Source organism: Heterodontus francisci, chromosome 5, assembly GCF_036365525.1.
Source record: "Heterodontus francisci isolate sHetFra1 chromosome 5, sHetFra1.hap1, whole genome shotgun sequence".
Taxonomy (NCBI): Eukaryota; Metazoa; Chordata; class Chondrichthyes; order Heterodontiformes; family Heterodontidae; genus Heterodontus; species Heterodontus francisci.
The window spans coordinates 42,214,374-42,228,667 of record NC_090375.1 but is presented as its reverse complement, the minus strand read 5'-3'; the positions used below and the strand labels follow the sequence as shown (position 1 = coordinate 42,228,667).

Sequence of the window (14,294 nt, the reverse complement as noted above, 5' to 3'; positions counted from 1 at the left end):
AAAAAGAGAACTGAGACCCAGAAGAAGTGAATCTCCTTGATTGAAAGTAAGTTTGATGGAATTAATAACCTTCTAATTTCAAACTTTCTTATTCTCTTAATACTTGACAGATTACTTTGAGTTTCTCATATTCCCTTGTAGGTGTGTTTCATAAGAGTTATTAGCCACTAATTCACAGCCATCTTGAATAATATTCTAATACATAGTCTAAGATACATTTCCTTTAGGCAGCTTTACAATGATAGTGTATGGATATTATACTTACTGGTTCTCCTTTTAAACCGCTATACTCTACCTGAAAGAAAAGATAGTTATTAGTGATCAACATTAAACTGAGAAATGAGAACAAAAGGCTGGAGTGTAAGGCACATATATATCCAAAATTGCCTAGTCCGACTTTATCAACTGAATCTAACTTGGTGTGCATTTTGCTCCTTTTATTGTTAAAAATTAACATAATAATTACACAATTAAAGCACGAGGGAGGGGTGGTTCTAATTTCTGAAGACATTGAAGAGTGTAGGGGTAACATTTCTCAATTTGTATTAAATTAGAGGGTGTAACAGTGCTTGTGGATAAGGCAGCATGAGCTCCCTGTTGCCGAGCTCTATGCGAGAATAGACTGATGCATTCCAGGTACTTGGATTTTGCTCCCGATTTTCTGCCCCCCTTGTGTCCACTCCACTCAGCTACACAGGAACAGATAATCATCCATTAATATACAATCGATTAATGAGAAATGGCACTACACTGCAGTGAATAAATCCATTGTTCAGAATACATTTGAAAGAAATCCTTAAAGAGATAAATATTAATTTTCTTTTATTCATACCAATGAACAGCTGGAAATTCTTACAGAATAACAAACGGTGAAAATATTTATCAGGATATCCGATACTGGATGAGCAGAAATTTCTACCAATTAAATATTAGGAAGACTGAAGCCATTGTTTTCGGTCCCCGCTCCAAACTACCAAACTTCCCTAGCTACCAACTCCATTCCTCTCCCTGGCAATGGTCTGAGATTAAGTCAGTCTTTTCGTAAGCCTGGTGTCACATTTGACCCCAAGGTGAGCTTCCGACCTCATATTTGTGCCATCACTAAGACTGCCGATTTCCACCTCCGTAACTCGCCCGACTTTGCCCCTGTCTCAGCTCATTTGCTGCTGAAACCCTCATTCATGCTTTTGTTACCTCTAGATTTGACTATTCCAATGCACTCCTGGCTAGTCTCCAACATTGTACTCTCCATAAACTTGAGGTCATCCAAAATTCTGCTGCCCATATCTTAACTCACACCAAGTTCCGTTCCCCTTTCACCCCTGAGCTCGCTGACCTACATTGGTTTCCGGTCAAGCAACATCTTGATTTTAAAATTCTCATCCTTATTTTCAAATCCCTCCATGGCCTCTCCCTCCCTACCTCTGTAATCTCCTCCAGCCCCACAACCCTCCAAGATATCTGTACTCCTCTAATTCTGGCCTCTGTGCACGCCTGACTTTAATAGCAACCATTGTTGGCTGCGCCTTCAGTTTCTAGGCCCTAAGCTCTGCAATACCCTCCTTACACCTGTCCACCTTGCTTTCCTCCTTTAACACACGTCTGAAAACCTAGCTTTTTGATCAATCTTTTCGCCATCTAATCTAATATCTCCTTTCGTGGCTCGGTGTCATACTTTATTTTATAATGCTCCTGTAAAGCGCTTGGGACTTTTTATAATGTTAAAGGTGTGCTCTCTCTCTCTTTCTCTATATATATATATATTACAATTGTTGTTGAACTACACCATTTAAAAAAGTTCCAAATTGTGCAACACAAATGGCCATTTTATTCTGCAGTATCAACAAGGCAAGTCACTGAAAATTGTATGGATGCAAAGATAATACATGTTGAAATCTTCTTTCTTTAATCTTAGCTGTTAACCATGACAAACGTATTGCAGTGGCACTGAGAGTTCCCAATTTGAGAAGTATTTAGTTTGCATTTGGACATGTGCAGAAAATCTGGAAAACTTCCCCGAAACGTAAAAGCCTCAATTTTTGATGCCTTTGTCATCCTGTTTTCAACAAGAACAGGCATTAGCCATAACACAATTGAAACTCAATATCACCAGCTTACTGCCTGAGGCCTATCTAAGGGGGCCTCAATTTAGAGGCCAGTGCTCCTGCTGGAAACAAGCAGGTGTCTCATTAGGCCATACTAATCGGGTCCTGTAATATCTTTAGAATCCCACCTCAGTGCCTAGCAGTCAAATGTTAATTCCAATGTTTTGGAGATATTTAAATGTAAATCTTTAATTAACTTTTTACTTTCATTTTAAAATAGTAGAACTTTATAGTTACTTCTACAGAGACAACATTAGTTAGGTTTTCATTGAATGTATCAACTGAAGAGGCAGCATAAGAGGGGCAATTTTATAAATTCAAATAGATTGAAAATACTACGCTCATACTTGCATTGCTGATATTCACTCCTGGGAGATGAAGCTTTGTTCCATGTGTGCACATTCATAAATTTACCCCAAGGAACTTAATATCTGATCACAATTCCTGCTGTAATCCTCTCCTGTTTCTATCCAAGTCGTGAATAAGGCCAAACCAGACAATTCAAATTGTCTCTGATCCCAATCGAGCAGCCTGATGGAAAGAGTGGGAAATCAGGAATGTCTGAAAACCTGATGTTCCTGTTGCTGTCAGAGACTGAAAAGACCAGCCCACCCATTGATTTCTTTAACAGGTCACTCCATCTCTATCACAATGTGTTTTGCCACTTACCACATTCCCTGGGTAACCTGGAGGCCCAGCTTCCCCCTGTGAATCAACACAAAGGCAACAAATTACAGCTTTGAGATTTGATATGTTTGAACCTGAGATCTCTTCCTTATAAACTCCCCAGCGTGGGAATGAAGCAATATTGTGAAAAATCCATAGGTCTATCCAGTTAGGGAAACCTCCAATTTTGAAACAAAGAACAGTACTTTTTTTCCCCTTCCAATTCTGTTCGCTCTCTCCCGAGGGACTTACTAATACAGGAAGCATGCTTCCCTTACGAATTGCCCTAGTGGCCATTTTATTTATGTGTGAGGTGAAATAATGAGTTTCGGCAGGTTGTTTAACTCTGGGCAGACATCAGGACATCTGAGACCAATTTTGGCTTTGTCTGACAGCCACACAAATATTTTCTTGACTGAATCTCCAGATGGCAATCAGGAACAGATTTTTGATTCTTGCTGATTTTTAACCTTTGTAGACTAACTGCTGAAGTTAACTGTAGTTCTGAGTCTTGACTTGGCAAATCAGTTAGTACAGATCTAGGATTGAACAAGGGACCTGTATAGCAAAGCACCACATTGAAAAATTACCCTGAAAATTGGGACAGAAGTGTCAATGATCAGCATTTCTACCTCAGTCAGATCTCCCCTTGATGGCCTTGTTAGATCTTGAAGAAAGTTGGGCGAGAGGTCAGGACCTGATATAACTGTGTTCTAGATTGCTTTCTGGTCTTCCACAGACTCATACTTTAGTTGCAACAGAAGTCCACCATCACAGCTATGGATTTCCAGCATCAGTGCATTTGCTCGCTAATCTATTGGGAAACTCCATCATTATACAATTTTTTAAATTTGAGTCAAAAAGCACAGGCTGTCATGATACAGCAATGTCTGGGCAACTATCTTGTGCTTTTTTGAGTGGCATGAGGGGAACTATATATAAGGACTATGAACGCGTTGTTCTGATATACATGGTTCCCACAGAGTGGAGACACAAATAGTTTAATTGGTGATTAGAATAATAAATGAGCATTACTGAAATTTCACTAGGGAAGGGAATGACATTGAGTAATCCCTAAAAGTGGTTGTCTGCCCTCATCCTGTGCCAGTCCTGATCTGGGATGTTTAGGAAGGCATCAACAATTATCCAGTGGACATTACAGCATAGAACCAAGTTCCTTAAATTATTCCTTAACTGACACTTTCGGAAACTGTAAAGTCACTGTCAGAAAACCTCTAGGGTTGAATTTTACAGACCCCAATCTTGGGGGTTGTGGAGGGAGGGAGGAAGCTGGAAAATGCCCCCGGGAGAGGGCTGCCACGCACCCCAATGCCAGGAGGACCCAGCCCGGTATTGCCGGTGGCGGCGAAGCCTCGTGGCGCACCCCCGCCACTCGATTTTAAATTAAAATCATTGAATTAATTATATTCACATTCCCACCATCTGTCCTGGTGCGATTGTCGTGCCGCTGGACGGCACTCATGCGCCTTTGGATCCCTGGGGAACCGAGGCGGAACACTGGTGGGGAGGGGGGAGGAGGAAAATTTCTCAGTGCGGGAGGTGGGGAGCGGGGTCAAAATAATATCATTGGTGTCAGGGATGGTGGGAATTTTATGCAGTTGCGGTGGGGGGGGAAGGTCAGGTGGACAAGGTAAGTGTTTTGTGGGGGGATAGGGCAAGTAATTAATTCTTTGATTATTGGGCAGTGGGAAAACGGCAAGATAAATATGTTTAATTTGTTTCAATGTCTATTTAAAAATCTAAATTGATGGGGATTTAAGACAGAAATTCAGGGAGCTAGGGTGGAAGCTTAGAGCGAGAACAAACAGAGTTGTTATCTCTGGGTTGTTGCCCGTGCCACGTGATAGCGAAGCGAGGAATAGGGAGACAGAGGAGTTGAACACGTGGCTGCAGGGATGGTGCAGGAGGGAGGGTTTTGGTTTCCTGGATAATTGGGGCTCTTTCTGGGGTAGGTGGGACCTCTACAAACAGGATGGTCTTCACCTGAACCAGAGGGGTACCAATATCCTGGGGGGGAGATTTGCTAGTGCTCTTCGGGGGGGTTTAAACTAATTCAGCAGGGGAATGGGAACCTAAATTGTAGTGCCAGTGTACAGGATGTTGAGAGTAGTGAGGTCAGGGATAAGGTTACACAAGAGGGCACTGGCAAGCAAGAACCTGGTTTAAAGTGTGTCTACTTCAACGCCAGGAGCATCCGGAATAAGGTGGGTGAGCTTGCAGCATGGGTTGGTACCTGGGATCTCGATGTAGTGGCCATTTCGGAGACATGGGTCGAGCAGGGGCAGGAATGGATGTTGCAGGTTCTGGGATTTAGATGTTTCAGTAAGAACAGAGAAGATGGTAAAAGAGGGGGGGGGTGTGGCATTGTTAATCAAGGAGAGTATTACAGCGACAGAAAGGACGTTTGAGGACTCGTCTACTGAGGTAGTATGGGCCGAGGTTAGAAACAGGAGAGGTGAGGTCACCCTGTTGGGAGTCTTTTATAGACCTCCAAATAGTTCCAGAGATGTAGAGGAAAGGATAGCGAAGATGATTCTCGACAGGGGCGAGAGTAACAGGGTAGTTGTTATGGGGGACTTTAACTTTCCAAATATCGACTGGAAATACTATAGTTCGAGTAATTTAGATGGGTCAGATTTTGTCCAGTGTGTGCAGGAGGGTTTTCTGACACAGTATGTAGACAGGCCAACCAGGGGCGATGCCACATTGGATTTGATACTGGGTAATGAACCGGCCAGGTGTTAGATTTAGATGTAGGTGAGCACTTTGGTGATGGTGATCACAATTCGGTTAGGTTTACCTGAGCGATGGGCAAGGACAGGTATATACCGCAGGGCAAAAATTATAGCTGGGGGAAAGGAAATTATGATGCGATTAGGCAAGATTTAGGATGCGTAGGATGGGGAAGGAAACTGCAGGGGATGGGAACAATCGAAATGTGGAGCTTATTCAAGGAGCAGCTACTGCGTGTCCTTGATAAGTATGTACCTGTGAGGCAGGGAGGAAGTTGTCGAGCGAGGGAGCCGTGGTTTACTAAAGAAGTTGAAGCGCTTGTCAAGAGGAAGAAGAAGGCTTATGTTAGGATGAGACGTGAAGGCTCAGTTAGGGCGCTTGAGAGTTACAAGCTAGCCAGGAAGGATCTAAAGGGAGAGCTAAGAAGAGCAAGGAGAGGACATGAGAAGTCATTGGCGGATAGGATCAGGGAAAACCCTAAGGCTTTCTATAGGTATATCAGGAATAAAAGAATGACTAGAGTTAAATTAGGGCCAATCAAGGATAGTAGTGGGAAGTTGTGTGTGGAATCAGAGGAGATAGGGGAAGCGTTAAATGAATATTTTGCGTCAGTATTTACAGTAGAGAAAGAAAATGTTGTCGAGGAGAATACTGAGATTCAGGCTACTAGGCTAGATGGGATTGAGGTTCACAAGGAGGAGGTGTTATCAATTTTGGAAAGTGTGAAAATAGATAAGTCCCCTGGGCCAGATGGGATTTATCCTAGGATTCTCTGGGAAGCCATGGAGGAGATTGCAGAGCCTTTGTCCTTGATCTTTATGTCGTCATTGTCGACAGGAATAGTGCCGGAAGGCTGGAGGATAGCAAATGTTGTCCCCTTGTTCAAGAAGGGGAGTAGAGACAGCCCTGGTAATTATAGACCTGTGAGCCTTACTTCGGTTGTGGGTAAAATGTTGGAAAAGGTTATAAGAGACAGGATTTATAATCATCTTGAAAAGAATAAGTTCATTAGCGATAGTCAGCATGGTTTTGGGATGGGTAGGTCGTGCCTCACAAACCTTATTGAGTTTTTCGAGAAGGTGACCAAACAGGTGGATGAGGGTAAAGCAGTGGATGTGGTGTATATGGATTTCAGTAAGGCGTCTGATAAGGTTCCCCACGGTAGGCTATTGCAGAAAATACGGAAGTATGGGGTTGAAGGTGATTTAGAGCTTTGGATCAGAAATTGGCTAGCTGAAAGAAGACAGAGGGTGGTGGTTGATGGCAAATGTTCATCCTGGAGTTTAGTTACTAGTGGTGTACCGCAAGGATCTGTTTTGGGGCCACTGCTGTTTGTCATTTTTATAAATGACCTGGAAGAGGGTGTAGAAGGGTGGGTTAGTAAATTTGCGGATGACACTAAGGTGGGTGGAGTTGTGGATAGTGCCGAAGGATGTTGTAGGTTACAGAGGGACATAGATAGGCTGCAGAGCTGGGCTGAGAGATGGCAAATGGAGTTTAATGCGGAAAAGTGTGAGGTGATTCACTTTGGAAGGAGTAACAGGAATGCAGAGTACTGGGCTAATGGGAAGATTTTTGGTAGTGTAGATGAACAGAGAGATCTTGGTGTCCAGGTGCATAAATCCCTGAAGGTTGCTACCCAGGTTAATAGGGCTGTTAAGAAGGCATATGGTGTGTTAGCTTTTATTAGTAGGGGGATCGGGTTTCGGAGCCACGAGGTCATGCTGCAGCTGTACAAAACTCTGGTGAGACCGCACCTGGAGTATTGCGTGCAGTTCTGGTCACCGCATTATAGGAAGGATGTGGAAGCTATGGAAAGGGTGCAGAGGAGATTTACTAGGATGTTGCCTGGTATGGAGGGAAGGTCTTACGAGGAAAGGCTGAGGGACTTGAGGTTGTTTTCGTTGGAGAGAAGGAGGAGGAGAGGTGACTCAATAGAGACATATAAGATAATCAGAGGGTTAGATAGGGTGGATAGTGAGAGTCTTTTTCCTCGGATGGTGATGGCAAACACGAGGGGACATAGCTTTAAGTTGAGGGGTGATAGATATAGGACAGATGTCAGAGGTAGTTTCTTTACTCAGAGAGTAGTAGGGGCGTGGAACGCCCTGCCTGCAGCAGTAGTAGACTCGCCAACTTTAAGGGCATTTAAGTGGTCATTGGATAGACATATGGATGAAAATGGAATAGTGTAGGTCAGATGGTTTCACAGGTCGGCGCAACATCGAAGGCCGAAGGGCCTGTACTGCGCTGTAATGTTCTAATTCTAATTCTAATGTTCTAATTCTAATTCTAGTAGGGCTCGAAGCCCTTTAAAAATGGTGTCAGTGCCTGCGCACAGGCAAATGACGTCATTGCTGGGGATGGACCGCCCGTCCCCTCCACATCATCGGGGGGCGGGGTGGGTGCGGCCTGCCCCGGCTGTTTAAATGATCAGCCATGCTTAATATAATGGCTGCTCTGCGACATGTGGCCAGCATGAGGAGTATAAATTTCAGCCCCTAATCTTCTGTATTTCCGCTTTGAAACATGAAACTTTAATTAGGTATCAAATTGTTTGTAATAGCAATAGGAATTCCAACAATGACTGGCATGCAACAGACGACTTTTCCAAGTACAATTTACTGGCAGGGAGCTTCACTTGCCAGCTGCACATCTTGGTGTATTGTGGGAAGTATGCTAATGGTTTCCTGATGTACCTGAAATGGGGTATGAGGAGCTCCCCCCACCCCCGCTGACATCAAATACCAGGAAAATTGGTCCTACAATATAATGACCCGGATTTTGTGGTCAGTGGTTAAATGACGGTGCTTGCTGCTGACCTCAAAGAAAGCTGCCCACAAAAGTCCTAGCGATCTCTGTGGCATAGATTTCTCTATTCCCAATGTTGGTTTGAATCTGGCACTGAGTCAAGCAGCCAGTCACATGGAAGTATTCTCACAGATGGCAAACCATTCTTCACTTATAATTAAATTTTATAGCGAGTGAAATAAATGATTGCGACCTACACATGGGATTAAGGTGGAAGCTGATTTTTCATAAACAACTTTAAAAAGTTAAAAATATGTAGAATCTTTGTTACTATTCCACGAACATAAAATTAGCTTCCAGGACCAAAGAGGTTTTTCAACAGTAGTTATGAACTTAGTACACCATTAAATACCCAGAAACACTGTATTCAACAAGGCATAACGTTTTCAAGGGTTTTTTCAGCAAGAATAATAGCTTAAAAGAGAAAATTCTCATCAGTTCAGTGACTCCTGACTGATTGTAGTCTGGGTGGACTTCAAAAGCGCACGCTATGGAGAAGTGCAGAATCTGGATTTCCGCGTTTAACTGCACCTGTAATTCTGGACGTTCCTGTCAATTTCAGAGGAGTAATGACAGCAAATGCTAACAGTTTTGCCATCATTACTACTGCAAAATCTAGGCCATAAACTGAAATCTTTTCTCCCTTTTATCTCAGCCTCATACCAAAAAGGATCATTTAGATACTTCTAGAGGAGTACTCACAACATTACATATGACTTAGCCTGTTGCCATAAGTGCCTTAATTTTCTTTTTCTAAATTTCTTTTGTACTTACTTTTTCACCCTTTTCTCCAGAAGCACCAGGGATTCCTGGACTACCAGCTGCACCCTGTAAATACAGACAGATTGGTTACAATAACAACTTCCATTTATATAGCACTTTAAACTGCGCAGGGGTCGGCAACGTGTCCGGACACCAGTGTCAGTGGTAAAAGATTTTGAGGTGTGTGACTGGTAATTTCAGGGATGAGAAATTTCCCATTGGCTTCTTATTCCAGACCAGAGCAGCTGTAAAAAAAAATCATAACCCAGTTTCACAGCTGACAGGTGTGGAGAGCGGGAACAGCAGTTTATGAACTTCAGACAGATTCGGGGGTTTCTGGTGGGCTTTTTAAAAAATCAGAACTCGCCGGAAAACCCTGAATCTGTCCAAAATTCAGAAACTGCTTTTCTCGTTCTGAGCAATGGTCAAAGAGAGAGAAGGGTTTGGCGGGTGGTGGGGGGGGGGCAGAGGGAGAGAGAGGGGGAGAGAGGGAGAGAGAGAGAGAAAGAGGAAGAGAGAGAGGGGGAGAGAGAGGACTGGGGAAGAGAGAGGGAGAGAGGGGGGGTAGGGAGAGAGGACGGGAAGAGATGGGAAGAGAAGGGGGGAGAGATGGGAGAGAAAGGGTAGAGAGGGATGGACACAGAGGAGAGAGACAGAGGAGAGAAAGAGAGAGGGGAGAGAGATGGACACAGAGAGTGGAAAGGGATTGACACAGAGAGGGAGAACGCAAGCGAGAGGGGAGGGAAAGAGATCAAGATCACTCCTGACAGATGGACATCTATCCAGAGTCTTCGCATTGCTACATCAAGTGTACATGCAGACATTGACTACTTGTGCAAGCAAAAGCAATGCCAGGTATCTCACTAAATAGGGAGAAATGCATTTTAAATCAGATTGTGTTTGGATGGCATTAGTTGGCTCTACACTTTATATACAGATTACAGATACTGCGGCACAGTGGCGCAGTGGTTAGCACCGCAGCCTCACAGCTCCAGGGACCCGGGTTCGATTCTGGGTACTGCCTGTGCGGAGTTTGCAAGTTCTCCCTGTGTCTGCGTGGGCTTCCTCCGGGTGCTCCGGTTTCCTCCCACATGCCAAAGACTTGCAGGTTGATAGGTTAATTGGCCATTATAAATTACCCCTAGTATAGGTAGGTGGTAGGGAAATATATAGGGACAGTTGGGGATGTGATAGGAATATGGGATTAGTGTAGGATTAGTATAAATGGGTGGTTAATGGTCGGCACAGACTCGGTGGGCCAAAGGGCCTGTTTCAGTGCTGTATCTCTAAACTAAACTAAAAAAAAAACTAAATTGCCCCATGTCTGTGGTTGAGTCAATAATTTTGTCAAATATCCGTGGTGCAACATGTTGGTGCCTATCCCTGTAACTGAGTAAGACATTTCAAAGTTCTGCACAATAGCGTAATCAGGCAGAAGTTGACACCAAGCCAAAGGACATGTTAGGACCAGGTGATCAAACACTTGGTCAATGCGGTAGGTATTAAGCAATATCTTAAAGGAGGAGATTGAGGTAGGGAGATAGAGATTTGGGGAGAGAAATCCAGAGCTTAAAGCCGAGATAGCTGAAGGCACAACCACCAGTGGTGGGGCAGAGGAAGTGGTGGACACACAAGAGGCTAGAGTTGGAGGAATGCAAAATTTTTGGAGGATTGTAGGTCTGGAGGAGACTATAGAAATATTGAGGGGCAAGGCCAGGAAAGAATTGGAACATGAGGAGAAAAATGTTAAAATCAAAGTGGACTGGGAGCCAATGCATATCAGTGATCATAGGAGTGAAGGGTGAATGGCAGCAGAATTTTCAATGAAATCAAGTTTAGTGAGGGTGATGGAAGGGAGGCATTACTACAAAAATCACAGTTATTCCAGATCTGTCCCACATTTACCTCTCTTAATGAATTAGTATTTTTGTTGCTGATGGGATTCCACACAGCCTTTCTCTTTGGGCAGATTTTTGTCTCAGCAGTGGTGATGGGTTGGGAGGCAGGAATGCTGGTGCATCGTGTTGGAGTGGAAGCCCAAAGCTATGATGCCGCTATGGGATTTTCCCAGAGGTGGCTGCACTGCTCACCTCCTCCGTGATCTCCAGTCAATCACTCTTTGTCTGCCTAGCCAGCCTCCTCTTTCCATCCCAAGTGAAAAGGACTTTCTTCTGTGCCCTTGCTGCCTGGAGGAGCACATCCAGGAAGGCATCAGAAAACTTGGTACCACCCTTGCCCTGGCTGCTGCCATCTCCCAAACATACTGCTTGCCAGGACTCTCTCTCAATGTCTTCTGGTCAATTGATTGCTGGCTGCCTTTTAAATATGTCACCTGCCTGACATGACATTGTACTTGCCCCACCTGTGCTGCCTAGCTAGCTGGCTCCCTTGTCTGCTGGTGGTTAAATGGATGGTCCTGACAATATTGCTTTTTCACTTTCGACCTTCCCCGCCACATAACCACACCACCTGCTTTACGTCCCATCATCAGGACTTTGTTGTTGCTGGCAAAATCTTGCCCTTTATCTTTCTTCACTCTTTTTGTCTTGCTTTCTTAGGGTTCTGACCCATGTTGGACACAGTTACAATGCTGTGCAATACTTCACTCAAGTGAACCTTCTTCATGACAGATTGAATGTCAGCACACTATTTGATCACGGGGACTTTGCAGCCAAGTTCAATGTTGCACTTGCTGACAGCCACATAAACAAGCTTTTCAAAGTGGGAGGGGGGAGGGGATAGTGAGATAGTGATCAGGAGTGGAAACACTTTTTCTCCCCAGAGGAATGGAGGCCAATTGTGGCTGGTCTGTCTGAATGCAGCAAGCCTAAAGCAGGGATCGAAGCAGGGACCAATTGGCCTGCATTTAACCACTAAGTTCTTTAGGAATTAATTTTTCCTTTTGTTTCAGCAAATATCTCAGAACAAACTTACAACTACTTAGTTATCATGGAGTGGCAGCTGCCACACTGGCATAATACTCTATTTTATATTCAACCCATCTTAAAATGCAAATACCATGAGGGCCACGAGAAACAAAATATAGGATTCAGAGTGCCTTAATTGGTGTGTGATCAATCATAAAATCATAGAGTAGTACAGAACAGATGGAGGCCATTCAGCCCATCAAGTGTGCGTCAGCTCTTTTGACGAGCAATCCAAATAGTTCCACTACCCTGTCCTTTCACCATATCCCTACAATTTATTTTCACCTACAAGTATTTATCCAATTCCCTTTGAAGGGCATTTCATTCTTCATTCTCAAGAACAAATTGCAGGCTGAGACAATATTAATTATCTCTGTTTTAAAATATTGCTTGGCAATGTTCAGCCTCTACTTATTGGTATTTTAATCAAGTTTAGTCAGTTCTCATTTGCTCTACTGTGCCAGAATCAATTATTTTACAATTTTAACCACAGCATTAGAAACCACACCAAAGACTTGATGTAAAACCAGCAATATCCTAATCTGACAAGGCGTTTTTTAACATGGCAGAAAGGGTTGTGACAGTGTTGAAAATGCTGGTCCCTTTAACTAACCAGGTTCACTTCAGAGTTAATAGAGCGGGTGATACTCTTTGCAGCTTGTATTTGAGGGCTGGGTTTTTCCCCAGTGGGGGAAGTTACTTCTGGATAGGGAGTGAGTCCAGAAGAGAATAGTGGAAACTGGTATTTGTACTGAACTGTGGATTGAAAATAAAACGGTTGTGGATCACAGACTGTCTCCTGCTTACTGATTTTGGTAAATGGATATCTGCCAACTGATCAGTTGAATTATGTGGTAGGCATCCCTTGCAAACATTGAGCATGAATTAGCTTGATAAAAGGTTAATTATTAACTTGGTGGCATACTACTCACACTTACAGCACATATAAAATGAGATACAGTCATGTAGTGGTTTTTTTGCTGGACTAGTAATCAGGTATTGACACGGAACACAAAAGTCCGAGTGTATCAGGCCTGTGTCCTCAGTACCTTGCTCTACGGCAGCGAGGCCTGGACAACGTATGCCAGCCAAGAGCGACGTCTCAATTCATTCCATCTTCGCTGCCTTCGGAGAATACTTGGCATCAGGTGGCAGGACTATATCTCCAACACAGAAGTCCTTGAAGCGGCCAACACCCCCAGCTTATACACACTACTGAGTCAGCGGCGCTTGAGATGGCTTGGCCATGTGAGCCGCATGGAAGATGGCAGGATCCCCAAAGACACATTGTACAGCGAGCTCGCCACTGGTATCAGACCCACCGGCCGTCCATGTCTCCGTTATAAAGACGTCTGCAAACGCGACATGAAATCGTGTGACATTGATCACAAGTCGTGGGAGTCAGTTGCCAGCATTCGCCAGAGCTGGCGGGCAGCCATAAAGACAGGGCTAAATTGTGGCGAGTCGAAGAGACTTAGTAGTTGGCAGGAAAAAAGACAGAGGCGCAAGGGGAGAGCCAACTGTGCAACAGCCCCAACAAACAAATTTCTCTGCAGCACCTGTGGAAGAGCCTGTCACTCCAGAATTGGCCTTTATAGCCACTCCAGGCGCTGCTTCACAAACCACTGACCACCTCCAGGCGCGTATCCATTGTCTCTCGAGATAAGGAGGCCCAAAAGAAAGAAGAAGTAATCAGGTATTCTGGGTTAATAACCCAGCCCCATGTGAGCTCAATTCTCACTATGGCAATTTGAGAATTTTTATTCAATACAATCAAACATTGGAAATAATAAAAACTAGTATCAGTTAAAGTGACTGTGAAGCAGCCAAATTGTAATTAAAAACCCCAATTCTTTCACTAACATTCTTTAGAGAAATAAATCTATTATCCTTAAATGGCCTGCACTAAACTTGACTCCAGTCCCACACAAATGCAACTGACCCTTAACTGCAATTGGAAATGGCCTAGTTAGCCACTCAGCTGTACCACCACAATGTCATGGTAAGTAGAGATAGGCAATAAATGTCAGCCTTTCCAGTGTCGCACATGTCCCCAGAATGAATCAAGAAAATATAAAAATTTAAGGTTCAGATCATAAGTGACACAGGTCCACCCATGATATTGTAATAAGATCTTTCCTCCCAACTCTCCACATGCACCTGACTAGCTAAGGTTTATAATTCAAAAGCAAATAATCTCCTGGCATAGAAGGAGACATCTCTGATTCCCATTTCCTATTACTATTAGCGACAGCTAACAACACCCTGG

General features: G+C 43.8%; 1 protein-coding gene across 2 annotated transcripts in view; it reads right to left on the bottom strand.

Annotated features, from left to right (window-relative positions):
* Window positions 1-14,294, bottom strand: part of col22a1 (collagen, type XXII, alpha 1) — a 419,868-nt gene that overhangs the window by 157,007 nt on the left and 248,567 nt on the right. For both annotated transcript variants that reach the window (XM_068031367.1, XM_068031368.1), the window contains exons 16-18: window positions 9,111-9,164; window positions 2,775-2,810; window positions 266-295 (exon numbers count right to left, since the gene is read on the bottom strand). In XM_068031367.1, the coding sequence (XP_067887468.1) occupies window positions 266-295; window positions 2,775-2,810; window positions 9,111-9,164 (120 nt within the window). The remainder of the gene's footprint in view (window positions 1-265; window positions 296-2,774; window positions 2,811-9,110; window positions 9,165-14,294) is intronic.